Below are 14,558 nucleotides of genomic sequence, written 5' to 3' on the forward strand. Positions count from 1 at the left end.
GCATGACTTCAGACTGTAACCCCTCGGTGCCTGTTCTCCTGTTCGCTCTGATTGCAGGCCTGGGAGATGTAGTGCACTGCAAGACATCAGACTGTAACCCCTCGGGTGCCTGTTCTCCTGTTAGCTCTGATTGCAGGCCTGGGAGTTGTAGTGCACTGCAAGACTTCCGACTGTAACCCCACGGGTGCCTGTTCTCCTGTTCGCTCTGATTGCAGGCCTGGGAGATGTAGTGCACTGCATGACTTCAGACTGTAACCCCTCGGTGCCTGTTCTCCTGTTCGCTCTGATTGCAGGCCTGGGAGATGTAGTGCACTGCAAGACATCAGACTGTAACCCCTCGGGTGCCTGTTCTCCTGTTAGCTCTGATTGCAGGCCTGGGAGTTGTAGTGCACTGCAAGACTTCCGACTGTAACCCCTCGGGTGCCTGTTCTCCCGTTCGCTCTGATTGCAGGCCTGGGAGATGTAGTGCACTGCAAGACTTCCGACTGTAACCCCACGGGTGCCTGTTCTCCTGTTCGCTCTGATTGCAGGCCTGGGAGATGTAGTGCACTGCATGACTTCAGACTGTAACCCCTCGGTGCCTGTTCTCCTGTTCGCTCTGATTGCAGGCCTGGGAGATGTAGTGCACTGCAAGACATCAGACTGTAACCCCTCGGGTGCCTGTTCTCCTGTTAGCTCTGATTGCAGGCCTGGGAGTTGTAGTGCACTGCAAGACTTCCGACTGTAACCCCTCGGGTGCCTGTTCTCCCGTTCGCTCTGATTGCAGGCCTGGGAGATGTAGTGCACTGCAAGACTTCAGACTGTAACCCCTCGGGTGCCTGTTCTCCTGTTCGCTCTGATTGCAGGCCTGGGAGATGTAGTGCACTGCAAGACTTCAGACTGTAACCCCTCGGGTGCCTGTTCTCCTGTTCGCTCTGAGTGCAGGCCTGGGAGATGTAGTGCACTGCAAGACTTCAGAATGTAACCCCTCGGGTACCTGTTCTCCTGTTCGCTCTGATTGCAGGCCTGGGAGATGTAGTGCACTGCAAGACTTCCGACTGTAACCCCTCGGGTGCCTGTTCTCCCGTTCACTCTGATTGCAGGCCTGGGAGATGTAGTGCACTGCATGACTTCAGACTGTAACCCCTCGGTGCCTGTTCTCCTGTTCGCTCTGATTGCAGGCCTGGGAGTTGTAGTGCACTGCAAGACTTCCGACTGTAACCCCTCGGGTGCCTGTTCTCCCGTTCGCTCTGATTGCAGGCCTGGGAGATGTAGTGCACTGCAAGACTTCCGACTGTAACCCCTCGGGTGCCTGTTCTCCTGTTCGCTCTGATTGCAGGCCTGGGAGATGTAGTGCACTGCAAGACTTCAGACTGTAACCCCTCGGGTGCCTGTTCTCCTGTTCGCTCTGAGTGCAGGCCTGGGAGATGTAGTGCACTGCAAGACTTCAGAATGTAACCCCTCGGGTACCTGTTCTCCTGTTCGCTCTGATTGCAGGCCTGGGAGATGTAGTGCACTGCAAGACTTCCGACTGTAACCCCTCGGGTGCCTGTTCTCCCGTTCACTCTGATTGCAGGCCTGGGAGATGTAGTGCACTGCAAGACTTCAGACTGTAACCCCTCGGGTGCCTGTTCTCCTGTTCGCTCTGATTGCAGGCCTGGGAGATGTAGTGCACTGCAAGACTTCAGACTGTAACCCCTCGGGTGCCTGTTCTCCTGTTCGCTCTGATTGCAGGCCTGGGAGATGTAGTGCACTGCAAGACTTCCGACTGTAACCCCTCGGGTGCCTGTTCTCCTGTTCGCTCTGATTGCAGGCCTGGGAGATGTAGTGCACTGCAAGACTGCAGACTGTAACCCCTCGGGTGCTTGTTCTCCTGTTCGCTCTGATTGCAGGCCTGGGAGATGTAGTGCACTGCAAGACTTCAGACTGTAACCCCTCGGGTGCCTGTTCTCCTATTCGCTCTGATTGCAGGCCTGGGATATGTAGTGCACTGCAAGACTTCAGACTGTAACCCCTCGGGTGCCTGTTCTCCTCTTCGCTCTGATTGCAGGCCTGGGAGATGTAGTGCACTGCAAGACTTCAGACTGTAACCCCTCGGGTGCCTGTTCTCCTATTCGCTCTGATTGCAGGCCTGGGAGTTGTAGTACACTGCAAGACTTCAGACTGTAACCCCTCGGGTGCCTGTTCTCCTATTCGCTCTGATTGCAGGCCTGGGAGATGTAGTGCACTGCAAGACTTCAGACTGTAACCCCTCGGTGCCTGTTCTCCTGTTCGCTCTGATTGCAGGCCTGGGAGATGTAGTGCACTGCAAGACATCAGACTGTAACCCCTCGGGTGCCTGTTCTCCTGTTAGCTCTGATTGCAGGCCTGGGAGTTGTAGTGCACTGCAAGACTTCAGACTGTAACCCCTCGGTGCCTGTTCTCCTGTTCGCTCTGATTGCAGGCCTGGGAGGTGTAGTGCACTGCAAGACTTCAGACTGTAACCCCTCGGGTGCCTGTTCTCCTGTTCGCTCTGATTGCAGGCCTGGGAGATGTAGTGCACTGCAAGACTTCAGAATGTAACCCCTCGGGTGCCTGTTCTCCTGTTCGCTCTGATTGCAGGCCTGGGAGATGTAGTGCACTGCAAGACATCAGACTGCAACCCCTCGGGTGCCTGTTCTCCTGTTAGCTCTGATTGCAGGCCTGGGAGATGTAGTGCACCGCAAGACTTCAGACTGTAACCCCTCGGTGCCTGTTCTCCTGTTCGCTCTGATTGCAGGCCTGGGAGATGTAGTGCACTGCATGACTTCAGACTGTAACCCCTCGGTGCCTGTTCTCCTGTTCGCTCTGATTGCAGGCCTGGGAGATGTAGTGCACTGCAAGACATCAGACTGTAACCCCTCGGGTGCCTGTTCTCCTGTTCGCTCTGATTGCAGGCCTGGGAGATGTAGTGCACTGCAAGACTTCAGACTGTAACCCCTCGGGTTCGTGTTCTAATGTTCGCTCTGATTGCAGGCCTGGGTGATGTAGTGCACTGCAAGACTTCAGAATGTAACCCCTCGGGTGCCTGTTCTCCTGTTCGCTCTGATTGCAGGCCTGGGAGATGTAGTGCACTGCAAGACTTCAGACTGTAACCCCTCGGATGCCTGTTCTCTTATTCGCTCTGATTGCAGGCCTGGGAGATGTAGTGCACTGCAAGACTTCAGACTGTAACCCCTCGGGTGCCTGTTCACCTCTTCGCTCTGATTCCAGGCCTGGGAGATGTAGTGCACTGCAAGACTTCAGACTGTAACCCCTCGGGTGCCTGTTCACCTCTTCGCTCTGATTCCAGGCCTGGGAGATGTAGTGCACTGCAAGACTTCAGACTATAACCCCTTGGGTACCCATACCTCCCAACAGTCCCTATTTTAGCGGGACAGTCCCGATTATTAGGGCCTGTCCAGCTGTCCCACCCGCGGGCGACAGTGTCCCGCGGTTAGGGGGGGCTGTTGGGAGTCCCCCCTGTCGGCTGCTAAGCAGCGGGGAATAAACGCTGTGCGCATACGTACAGCGTCTATTCCCGCAGGCAGGGGGCTGGGGGCATGGGTCATGCCCCCATAGCAGCAAAATGGGGGCGTGGCCTCGCGGGAGAGCTGCGAGTATAGGCCACGTCCACGAAATTAGGCCACGCCCCCCGAAAATTTCGGCGCGTGCATCAGCAGTGTCCCGGGTCCGGCGACCACAAAGTTGGGAGGTATGGGTACCTTTTCTCCTGTTACCTCTGATTGTAGCTTCCTGAATCCATTCCTGGTTTTTCTGTTTCCCAATCAGTGCAAGGCAGGGGGTTAAATTCTCTGCTCAAGGAATCAGAGATCGAATTAAGCAACGTTGCTAGCAGACACCAGGTACGAAATGTAATAGGGTGCGATTTTTTTTTTTTGCGTTTTTTTTTCCCCAAAAACGGCCATTTTCGGGCATTTCCCGAAAATCGCACTTTTTGCTGCGAAATCGCACATTTTGAAGTGGCGATTTTTAGTCACACTTCTATACGCATCCAGATGTTTTCCCATTGGAAAGCATCTAACTCGCACATGTAATAGGGTGCAATTTTTGGTAAAGGTTACCAAAAATCGTAAAAGAATTAGACCTGGTTCTAGCTGGCGAATTTGACAGAACCATGCACAGATCATTGTGATCTGTGCATGGTTCTGTCCAAAAAAAGGGTTAAAAAAAAAAAACACGTGTGGGGTCCCCCCTCCTAAGCATAACCAGCCCCGGGCTGAAAGAGCCGGTCCTGGTTTCATAAAATCACAGGAACTAACAAGTAGGGGTCCCCTGGATTTTATAAAACCAGCACCAGGCTCAAGGTGGGGACAAAATGACTAGGGGTCCCCCCGTATTTCAAGAACCAGCAAAGCATTCATCCCCTGACCGGTCAGCATGGGCAGGGGTCCTGGGGAAGCGGGGACCCCCCCAAAGAAGGGGTCCCCCCCTCCAGAACTTACCTGCCCATGCTGAAGCCCGGGGCTGTCCACGATGCCCCTGGGCGGTGGGCATCGAGCTGATGAATGGTGTAAAAATATAGAAAAACTATTGTATACTGCTGTGGAACTATGAGTCCCAGCAAGCCTGCACCACATGCAGGGACTTGGAGAACCACAAGTCCCAGCATGAGGGGCAATAAAGGGCCCGCTGGGACTTGTAGTCCCACTGTAGCACAAATAGTTAAATAAATACACACACACTGACAGTAAAACATTATTACACACGGAGCCCATTCATCCATACTCACCTACTGTATGTTGCCACGAAGGATCGGTCCCCTTGTCCAGTAGAATCCACTGGGGAACCTGTGGAGAGAAAACATACTCACCGGACATCTTCAGCGCTTGTTCGGGAGCCCTGCAGCACTGTAATCACGGTCCGGTCTTCTGTTTACATCTGGGGCTCCACCTCCAGACCGGGACTTAGGCCCGCCCACCAGCCAATGATGGTCCAGCATGGGGGTTTTCCCGAACTATCATTGGCTGGTGGCCAACAAACCCAGACTTGAGCCATATATTAGCCACGTCTGTACTCCAGTAAGTATCTACCAGACGCTATTGTTATCCAGCGGATCCTTTTGCTGAGGGCAATCCAGTGGCTGCAGGAACCAGTTCTGGTCTCTGTCCGGTCAGTGTACAGCCTAGTAGTAGCCTTGGATCTGCTCCTGTGATATCCTGTACTGTATATCAGACCAGAACTTTACCATTCTCCGCACAGCCGGACTCCCTGCAGTTTCCTCTGCTACAGTATAAGCTCATCAGAACCATGCGATCTCCAGGGACTCTCTTCAGCTTTCCAGCTATTCCCTGTGAGTTCCAACTCACTATCATCATGCCAATGACTCACCATCGAAGCTATATCAGTTCCAGCCAATCTCCAGCTTCGGTTCTAGCTGATCACCTGTAACTCCATCCCTGTGGTTCCCAAGTCACCAACGGTGTACCATCTGGTCTATCCGATCTCCTGAGTTTCCCTACATGTTTCTTAGTGGTCAACATCAGAGACTTCTGGCACCGTTCCCCATTACCTTCAGCAGCCCTACAGTTCCACCAGATTCCTGTTATCTCCTCTGGTTCCAGTCCAATCACAGCTCCATCAGTTCCAACCAAATCCTGATTCTCCTCCGGGTTCGGTCCGGCAGAACCTGTCACTCGCTGTCTCAACTGCAGGATCATTCTTGTTTCCAATCGGCATCTGTGGACCACCCCAGTCACCATGACGTCCTCAACCCAACTTGTGACAAGTACATAGGAAATCACACTGCCCATGTCCTGCCAGGGACCAGCTCCTATCTGGGACTGCCGGTGACCAGCTCCTATATGGGACTGCAAGGGAACAGCTCCTATCTGGAACTGCCAGGGACCAGCTCCTCTCTGGGACTGCCAGGGACCAGCTCCTCTCTGGGACTGCCAGTGTCCAGCTCCTCTGTGGGACTGCCAGGGACCAGCTCCTCTCTGGGACTGCCAGGGACCAGCTCCTCTCTGGGACTGCCAGGGACCAGCTCCTCTCTGGGACTGCCAGTGTCCAGCTCCTCTGTGGGACTGCCAGGGACCAGCTCCTCTCTGGGACTGCCAGGGACCAGCTCCTCTCTGGGACTGCCAGGGACCAGCTCCTCTCTGGGACTGCCAGTGTCCAGCTCCTCTGTGGGACTGCCAGGGACCAGCTCCTCTCTGGGACTGCCAGTGTCCAGCTCCTCTGTGGGACTGCCAGGGACCAGCTCCTCTCTGGGACTGCCAGGGACCAGCTCCTCTCTGGGACTGCCAGTGTCCAGCTCCTCTCTGGGACTGCCAGGGACCAGCTCCTCTCTGGGACTGCCAGGGACCAGCTCCTCTCTGGGACTGCCAGGGACCAGCTCCTCTCTGGGACTGCCAGGGACCAGCTCCTCTCTGGGACTGCCAGTGACCAGCTCCTCTCTGGGACTGCCAGGGACCAGCTCCTCTCTGGGACTGCCAGTGTCCAGCTCCTCTCTGGGACTGCCAGGGACCAGCTCCTCTCTGGGACTGCCAGGGACCAGCTCCTCTCTGGGACTGCCAGGGACCAGCTCCTCTCTGGGACTGCCAGGGACCAGCTCCTCTCTGGGACTGCCAGGGACCAGCTCCTCTCTGGGACTGCCAGGGACCAGCTCCTCTCTGGGACTGCCAGGGACCAGCTCCTATATGGGACTGTCAGTGACCAGCTCCTATATGGGACTGCCAGTGACCAGCTCCTATATGGGACTGCCAGAGACCAGCTCCTATCTGGAACTGCCAGAGACCAGCTCCTCTCTGTGACTGTCAGTGACCAGCTCCTATATGGGACTGCCAATGACCAGCTCCTATATGGGACTGCCAGTGACCAGCTCCTATATGGGACTGCCAGTGACCAGCTCCTATCTAGGACTGCCAGTGACCTGCTCCTCTCTGGGGCTGCGAGGGAACAGCTCCTGTCTGGGACTGCCAGGGATCAGCTCTTCTCTGGGACTGCCAGTGACCAGCTCCTCTCTGGAACTGCCAGTATCCAGCTCCTCTCTGTGTCTGCCAAGGACCAGCTCCTCTCTGGGACTGCCAGGGACCAGCTCCTCTCCGGGGCTGCCAGGGATGAGCTTCTCTCTGAGACCGTCAGTGACCAGCTCCTCTCTGGGATTGCCAGGGACCAGCTCCTCTCTGGGACTGTCAGGGACCAGCTCCTCTCTGTGACTGTCAGGGACCAGCTCCTCTCTGGGACTGCCAGGGACCAGCTCCTCTCTTGGGCTGCCAGGGATGAGCTCCTCTCTGGGACTGTCAGGGACCAGCTCCTCTCTGGGGCTGCCAGAAATGAGCTCCTCTATGGGACTGACAGTGACCTGCTCATCTTTGAGATTGCCAGTGACCAGCTTCTCTCCGGGACTGCCAGTGACCAGCTTCTCTCTGGGACTGCCAGTGACCAGCTTCTCTCTTGGACTGCCAGTGACCAGCTTCTCTTTGGGACTGCCAGTGACCAGCTCCTATCTGGTACTGCCAGTGACCAGCTCCTATCTGGTACTGCCAGTGACCAGCTCCTATATGGTACTGCCAGTGACCAGCTCCTATCTGGTACTGCCAGTGACCAGCTCCTATCTGGTACTGCCAGTGACCAGCTCCTATCTGGTACTGCCAGTGACCAGCTCCTATCTGGGACTGCCAGTGACCAGCTCATCTCTGGTACTGCCAGTGACCAGTTCCTCTCTGGTACTGCCAGTGTGCAGCTCCTCTCTGTGACTGTCAGTGACCAGCTCATATCTGTGACTGTCAGTGACCAGCTCCTCTCTGTGACTGTCAGTGACCAGCTCCTCTCTGTGACTGTCAGTGACCAGCTCAAGAAAGGTCAGATGGAGGTACTGGCCTGTAACCTCTTGCTCTTTTCAATCTTTCATTAGCTCTCTAGGAATTGGTGACATCACAAACATTACTGTGACATCACAAGTATTGCTATGTGCCACCCTAAGGCAGACAATGCCGGAGGGGAGATTATACATAAACTGGGATAGATGCTTGTATTTCTGTATCTTCCAGGATCTCCTGTTGCATGAGGGTAGAAGAAAAGAGGACTGAGACCCACATCCGTCACCTCTGCACTCCGGCCCGTGTGTCCCTGCGGGGCGAGCGAGAAGACTTTATATAGAGATATACATGTGTTTTATGTTTGTTACTGGTAATAAAGCGTGACTGCAGCACTCAGTGTACAGTATGTGGATGGAGAGAGCAGATGCATGCGGTGTGATGAATCAGACAACTCTGTCCCTCTATGTAAATGTATGACAGGCGCAATATACAATGTCACCACTAGATGGCAGCTACTTAGTGATAGTTTCACAACTGATCTGTGGACTTCTCTCCTTCCACCGTGGTCATAGATTGTTGCAGGTTACAGTATCCTTAGCCATTTGGCCATGCCCCAAATTTCAGGGGTCCCAGGTTTCCTGCTGCATAGATAAGGAGGTATGGGTATGTGACGCTCGCCACTTACCTGCCCTGGTGTGCATCCTCCTCCTCGTGTCTCCCTGGCTGACTGGTCCCAGACGTGGCTGAATTGGTAACCTGCACCATGAAGCGCCATCTCCTTCTGTTCTTCATAGAATTGTTTATCCTGACCCTGGATGTGTTACCTTACGAAGGGAGCAGCAGCCAATAAGAGTGGACTTTGGTGAAATCTGCCCTGTACATGAGCGAGGAGTCATTTGTGCTGCATTCATTGTCTCAATTAGCGCTAATCAAACTCTCTCTTTCTCTCTCTCTCTCTCTCTCTCTCTCTCTCTATATATATATATATATATATATATATATATATATATATATATATATATCTCCACAATAGTGTCTTCAGCGCCCTAAATGTGTGATGTCCTTACAGTAATTCAAATTAATAAAATGAGTTAAACATATAAAATATGAAAAAAAAAATACACTTGTAGCTTCTTGTATTTTTCCTTTTATTTTCAAGAGCTTGTGATCAGTACCCGACGCGTTTCATCTCGGTTAGAGACTTCATCAGGGGTTTTCTTTACGGTATAAATGCCTATCTTGGCCCACAAGAATTCACAGTCTGATTCATTGAGACACCCAATTTAATGATAATGAATGGACTGTATAGTAGAATGTGTGCCCTTCTGTGATTAGATAAAAAGAATAAGATCCCATTATAGGGAATGAGGTCCAATAGGACACATATTTGATTCACCTTGATTATAAGGAACCAATTCCAGTAAGGTGTCACTTGCTGGCTGGTCTCCAAAGAGCACACATACATAGGATAGAGACAGGGACTATTTCCATTTGTTTATTTTCATTCAAATGGTGTACACGTTTGAAGGACTGTCTTACATTTTGGACTGAAGGTCAATTGTGATTTAAAGTTCATAGGCGCTATAAATCAGCTATATGTAAACAAGGTAATCAAATCCTTTTGCCAACTGCAGGAGGAATTCCAGGTACCCTCCTCCTACCTTTTTAGATACAATTTAAAGGTGACATCCCGGAATTTGAAGTGTCTCCAGTAAAGACAATATTTACAGGGGCCGGGAAAACTAATAAGATCTCTAAAATATATAATCGCCTGCTCCAAATCAAAAATGATGACGGTCTACTTAATCTGAAGGGTAAATGGGTAGAGGATGTAGGGGATATTGATTTGGAGGAATGGACCTCGGCTCTGGCTATAATACCTAAAATAACGAACTCTATAAAAGTACAACAAACACAATTGTACATCTTACACAGGTCCTACATGACCACAGGGAGGATGGTTAAATTTAAAGCAATAGCATTGGATAGATGCCCCAAATGTAATATAGTACCAGGAACATTCTTTCACTTGCTATGGGATTGTTGGGTAATACAGGAATTTTGGATCAAGGTCAAAAGGGCCTTGGCAGAGATTGGTATAAAGCTGGGCTAGCCAACCCTAGTCCTCGAGAGCTACCAGCAGCGCATGTTTTGCAGGTCTCCTCACAGAATCACAAGTGAGCTAATAAGCTCCATCTGTGGATCTTTTAGAATGTGTCAGTGATTAATGAGTGCAGCTGTGCAGCAGCTAGGTTGTCTGTAAAATGTGAACTGTTGGTAGCTCTCGAGGGCTAGGGTTGGCTACCACTGGTATAAAGGAACACGTCCTAACGCCCAGGTGCTGTCTACTGAATATAATCAGAGAGAGAGGAATTGATAGAGATGAAAAAAATCTTAATTGCCAACCTGTGTTCTCTGGCTAAAGTGATGATAGCGAGAGAATGGATGGCAAAAAAAGGGCCGGTACCCGAGGGCTGAAAGTCACTAGTAAACTACACAGTGGCGCACAAAAAAAACGTTCACATAAATAGAAACACGCTAGGAAAATTTAACAAGATTTGGAGTAAATGGGTGGAAAAACACATAGACACAGAGCGAGTACAAATATAATTAAAATATATGAGATACACTTCACAAGTTAAAAAATCTGGAGGTAATGAACCTCATAATCAACGAAGATAGGCACAAGAGAAGTGAGGAATAAGAATGAGAACAGGACACTTGACTAGCACGAAATAAGGAATAAAGTTTATAATTCACACTTTAAAAAAAAAAAAAATATATATATATATATATATATATATATATATTATCAGCAATTAATAATAATAAATAAATATTTCCGTGGGCAGTGATCTCCAGCCCAAAGACTCGGCTAAAAGAAGGAACCCCTCTCTGGACAACGATTATAGAGTGGATAGTATATGAATATTAGATGAGTAAAAGAAAGGTAGGATAAGGACAAGGTTAGTATGAGCAGATTAAATAATTATTAGAATAGGCACCGGACAAGGGTAATAAGAAATAGGGGAGCAGGACAGTAATGTTATGTGTTGTATGTTAAGGTGAATACAAAGGGGTAGATAAGAAAGCTTAAGATGTGGAAACCCCGACTGTTATATATCCCGAATGTTAAGCAACTGTAACACCATTGTATATGTTTTATGTGGATGTTTTAATTGTAATTTTTGTACCGAAAACAATAATAAAAAAAAAAAAAAAGTTAATTGGAGGGGGATCAAATATACACCTTACTGGAATTGGTTCCTTATAATCAAGGTGAATCAAATATGTGTCCTATTGGACCTCATTCCCTATAATGGGATCTTATTGGAAATAATTCCACACATAAGATGAGCATTTGTTGGTCCTATGACCAGGCATAACAATGGCAGTCTTATGATGCCCAACAGATGGTTCCACTTGTGCCTCACTTACACACAACATCCTCATCCTCATAGTGCCATCGTCTGCTACACAAGTCAACCCCTCATCCTCTTGCTGTAACTAGAGGGGGTGGAAGGCGGCTTCGCTGAGAGAATGGGCTCACAAGTAGGACTCAAGGACACACGTTGACTCCCCTCAGTGCTTTGTGACATTTCTGTTCCTAGACGCACAGTTTGTTTTGCAGACTGGTTCGCCCTGTTTTCTCACTAAGGAAAGCGGAATGACAAGGACTTTTATTGTCAGACGCATGAGATGCCTCACTGACAGCTGCAAAATCCCAAGTCTGACTCAGAAATAGAGGGCAAGGCCGAAGTCTTTCCTTGCCACTGTGTGATGTGAATGGCATTCTGTCAATATTAATTCTTTCAGCTACAGGAGGAACTAACTTTCTTTTTATTCCTGTTGGAGGTATTTTTTTTATAAATTTTTTGGGGTAACTCTCCTTGCCCGGTTTGAGGCTGAGCATCAGCGATGGCATTAGTAGTAAATTTGAAGTCATCACCATGAATGATGGCAGCAGCTGGTGTGGGAGAATTTGGTCCTTTAAACATTTTGTTCTCCATTTTTTAATTAAATTTAAATAAGGGCAAAATAGTTTTTTATTTTCTTGTTTTTGAGGACAGGGCTTGTATAACACTGTGTGGAGGCAGAACAATCAGACACAGAACTTCTGACAGTATCGTTTGGGTGCAGTAAACACAAACAATAAAGAAGATAATTTTTTTTTTTTTTAATATCTTCATTTTAATGCGCATCTTGTATAACACTGCATGGAGGCCAAACAATAACACATGGAACTTCTGACAATATAGTATGGGTGCAGTACACACAAACAATAAAGAAGAGAAAAATTGATTTTTATATTTAATATCTGCCCAGAGCAGAGCCATCTCATCAGGATATTCAGATGTGAGCGCAGATGACAGGTGTATGCAGATATCCTTGGTCCAGAAGGTCCTGCAAGAGACAGAAATGGAATCTCCTATGACCGGAACGTCCTGCACCATGTATAATGGAATGCCATGTGAGAAGCCAATCAGCTCACTAGGAACCAGTAACACCAGCACCAGGTAATATCCTAGGTCCTACTGGTCTGGTCTAGGATTGGGCAACTGAAATGTCTCCTTGTGGTGCCAGCTGTGGGCAGGAGGATGCCCCTACTCTGGGGTAAGACTCTGAGGATATTATACCCACGTTTATGGCATCAGCTATTGGCATTACCAGGGATCTGATTGGCTGCAGAAATATGGTCAGGGGTGCAGGAGACAGAATACCTACCTGTGGTGGAAATGTCGCTGGTCTAAGAACCCCTTTAGTTCTTGCCCCCCTCCATGTAGAACCTTTAGTACATACACCCCTGACACTCACAATGAACATGATGCAGGCCAGCAGCAGGGCTTTCATAGTGACATCCAGGTCCTCCGGGAACTGTACAACATAGTTATTGGTGGAGCTACTGTTTCCTTCTGGAATCCCTGCCACACGCGTGTGATTACACCCAACGTGACCGATTTAGCGGCTGACATCACCTGTGAGAGAAATAATCATCATCCTAGAGGGTCTCATCCCAGCTGGGCACCAGGGTCACCGCCAGGGACAAGATAGATGGAGATAGAGGTAGGAGGGTCTCACCCCAGCTGGGCACCTGGGTCACCACCAGGGAGAAGATAGAAGTAGGAGGATTTCACCCCAGCTGGGCACCAAGGTCACCACCAGGGAGAAGATAGAAGTAGGAGGGTCTCACCCCAGCTGGGCACCAGGGTCACCACCAGGGAGAAGATAGAAGTAGGAGGGTCTCACCCCAGCTGGGCACCAGGGTCACTGCCAGGGACAAGATAGATGGAGATAGAGGTAGGAGGGTCTCACCCCAGCTGGGCACCTGGGTCACCACCAGGGAGAAGATAGAAGTAGGAGGGTCTCACCCCAGCTGGGCACCAGGGTCACCGCCAGGGACAAGATAGATGGAGATAGAGGTAGGAGGGTCTCACCCCAGCTGGGCACCAGGGTCACCACCAGGGAGAAGATAGAAGTAGGAGGGTCTCACCCCAGCTGGGCACCAAGGTCACCACCAGGGAGAAGATAGAAGTAGGAGGGTCTCACCCGAGCTGGGCACCAGGGTCACCACCAGGGAGAAGATAGAAGTAGGAGGGTCTCACCCCAGCTGGGCACCAGGGTCACTGCCAGGGAGAAGATAGAAGGAGATAGAGGTAGGAGGGTCTCACCCCAGCTGGGCACCAGGGTCACTGCCAGGGAGAAGATAGAAGGAGATAGAGGTAGGAGGGTCTCACCTCTGCTGGGCACCAGGGTCACTGCCAGGGAGAAGATAGAAGAAGGAGGGTCTCACCCAAGCTGGGCACCAGGGTCATCGCCATGGAGAAGATAGATGGAGATAGAGGTAGGAGGGTCTCACCCCAGCTGGGCACCAGGGTCACTGCCAGGGAGAAGATAGAAGTAGGAGGGTCTCACCCCAGTTGGGCACCAGGGTCACAGCCAAGGAGAAGGACATACTGTACACCACCTGCTGATGCCAGACACCTGACTCATATTACACCATATGACAGGACATACTGTACACCACCTGCCAATACCAGACACCTGACTCATATTACACCATATGACAGGACATACTGTACACCACCTGCTGACGCCAGACACCTGACTCATATTACACCATATGACAGGACATACTGTACACCACCTGCTGATGCCAGACCCCTGACTCAAACTACACCATGTGACAGGACATACTGTACACCACCTGCCGATGCCAGACACCTTACTAATATTAAACCATGTGACAGGACATACTGTACACCACCTGCTGATGCCAGATACCTGACTCATATTACACCATATGACAGGACATACTATACACCACCTGCTGATGCCAGACACATGACTCATATTACACCATGTGACAGGACATACTGTACACCACCTGCCGATGCCAGACACCTTACTCATATTACACCATATGACAGGACATACTGTACATCAGCTGCAGATGCCAGGCACCTGACTCATATTACACAATATGACAGGACATACTGTACACCACCTGCTGATGCCAGACACCTGACTCATATTACACCATATGACAGGACATACTGTACACCACCTGCTGATGTCAGACACCTGACTCATATTACACCATGTGATAGGACATACTGTACACCACCTGCCGATGCCAGACACCTTACTCATATTACACCATATGACAGGACATACTGTACACCAGCTGCTGATGCCAGACACCTGACTCATATTACAACATATGACAGGACATACTGTACACCACCTGCCGACGCCATACACCTGACTCATATTACACCATATGACAGGACATACTGT

At 50.3% G+C, this 14,558-nt stretch overlaps 1 protein-coding gene across 1 annotated transcript in view; it reads left to right on the forward strand.

Moving 5' to 3' along the window:
- Window positions 1-9,887, forward strand: part of LOC146076061 (phospholipid scramblase 3-like) — a 125,452-nt gene extending 115,565 nt beyond the window's left edge. Inside the window, exon 7 of the mRNA XM_083185880.1 lies at window positions 7,992-9,887. Within this exon, the coding sequence (XP_083042006.1) occupies window positions 7,992-8,030 (39 nt within the window). The 3' untranslated portion in view covers window positions 8,031-9,887. The remainder of the gene's footprint in view (window positions 1-7,991) is intronic.
- The last annotated feature ends 4,671 nt before the right edge of the window (window positions 9,888-14,558 follow it).

This window comes from Crinia signifera, chromosome 4 (assembly GCF_055691185.1).
Source record: "Crinia signifera chromosome 4, ASM5569118v1, whole genome shotgun sequence".
Classification (NCBI taxonomy): Eukaryota; Metazoa; Chordata; class Amphibia; order Anura; family Myobatrachidae; genus Crinia; species Crinia signifera.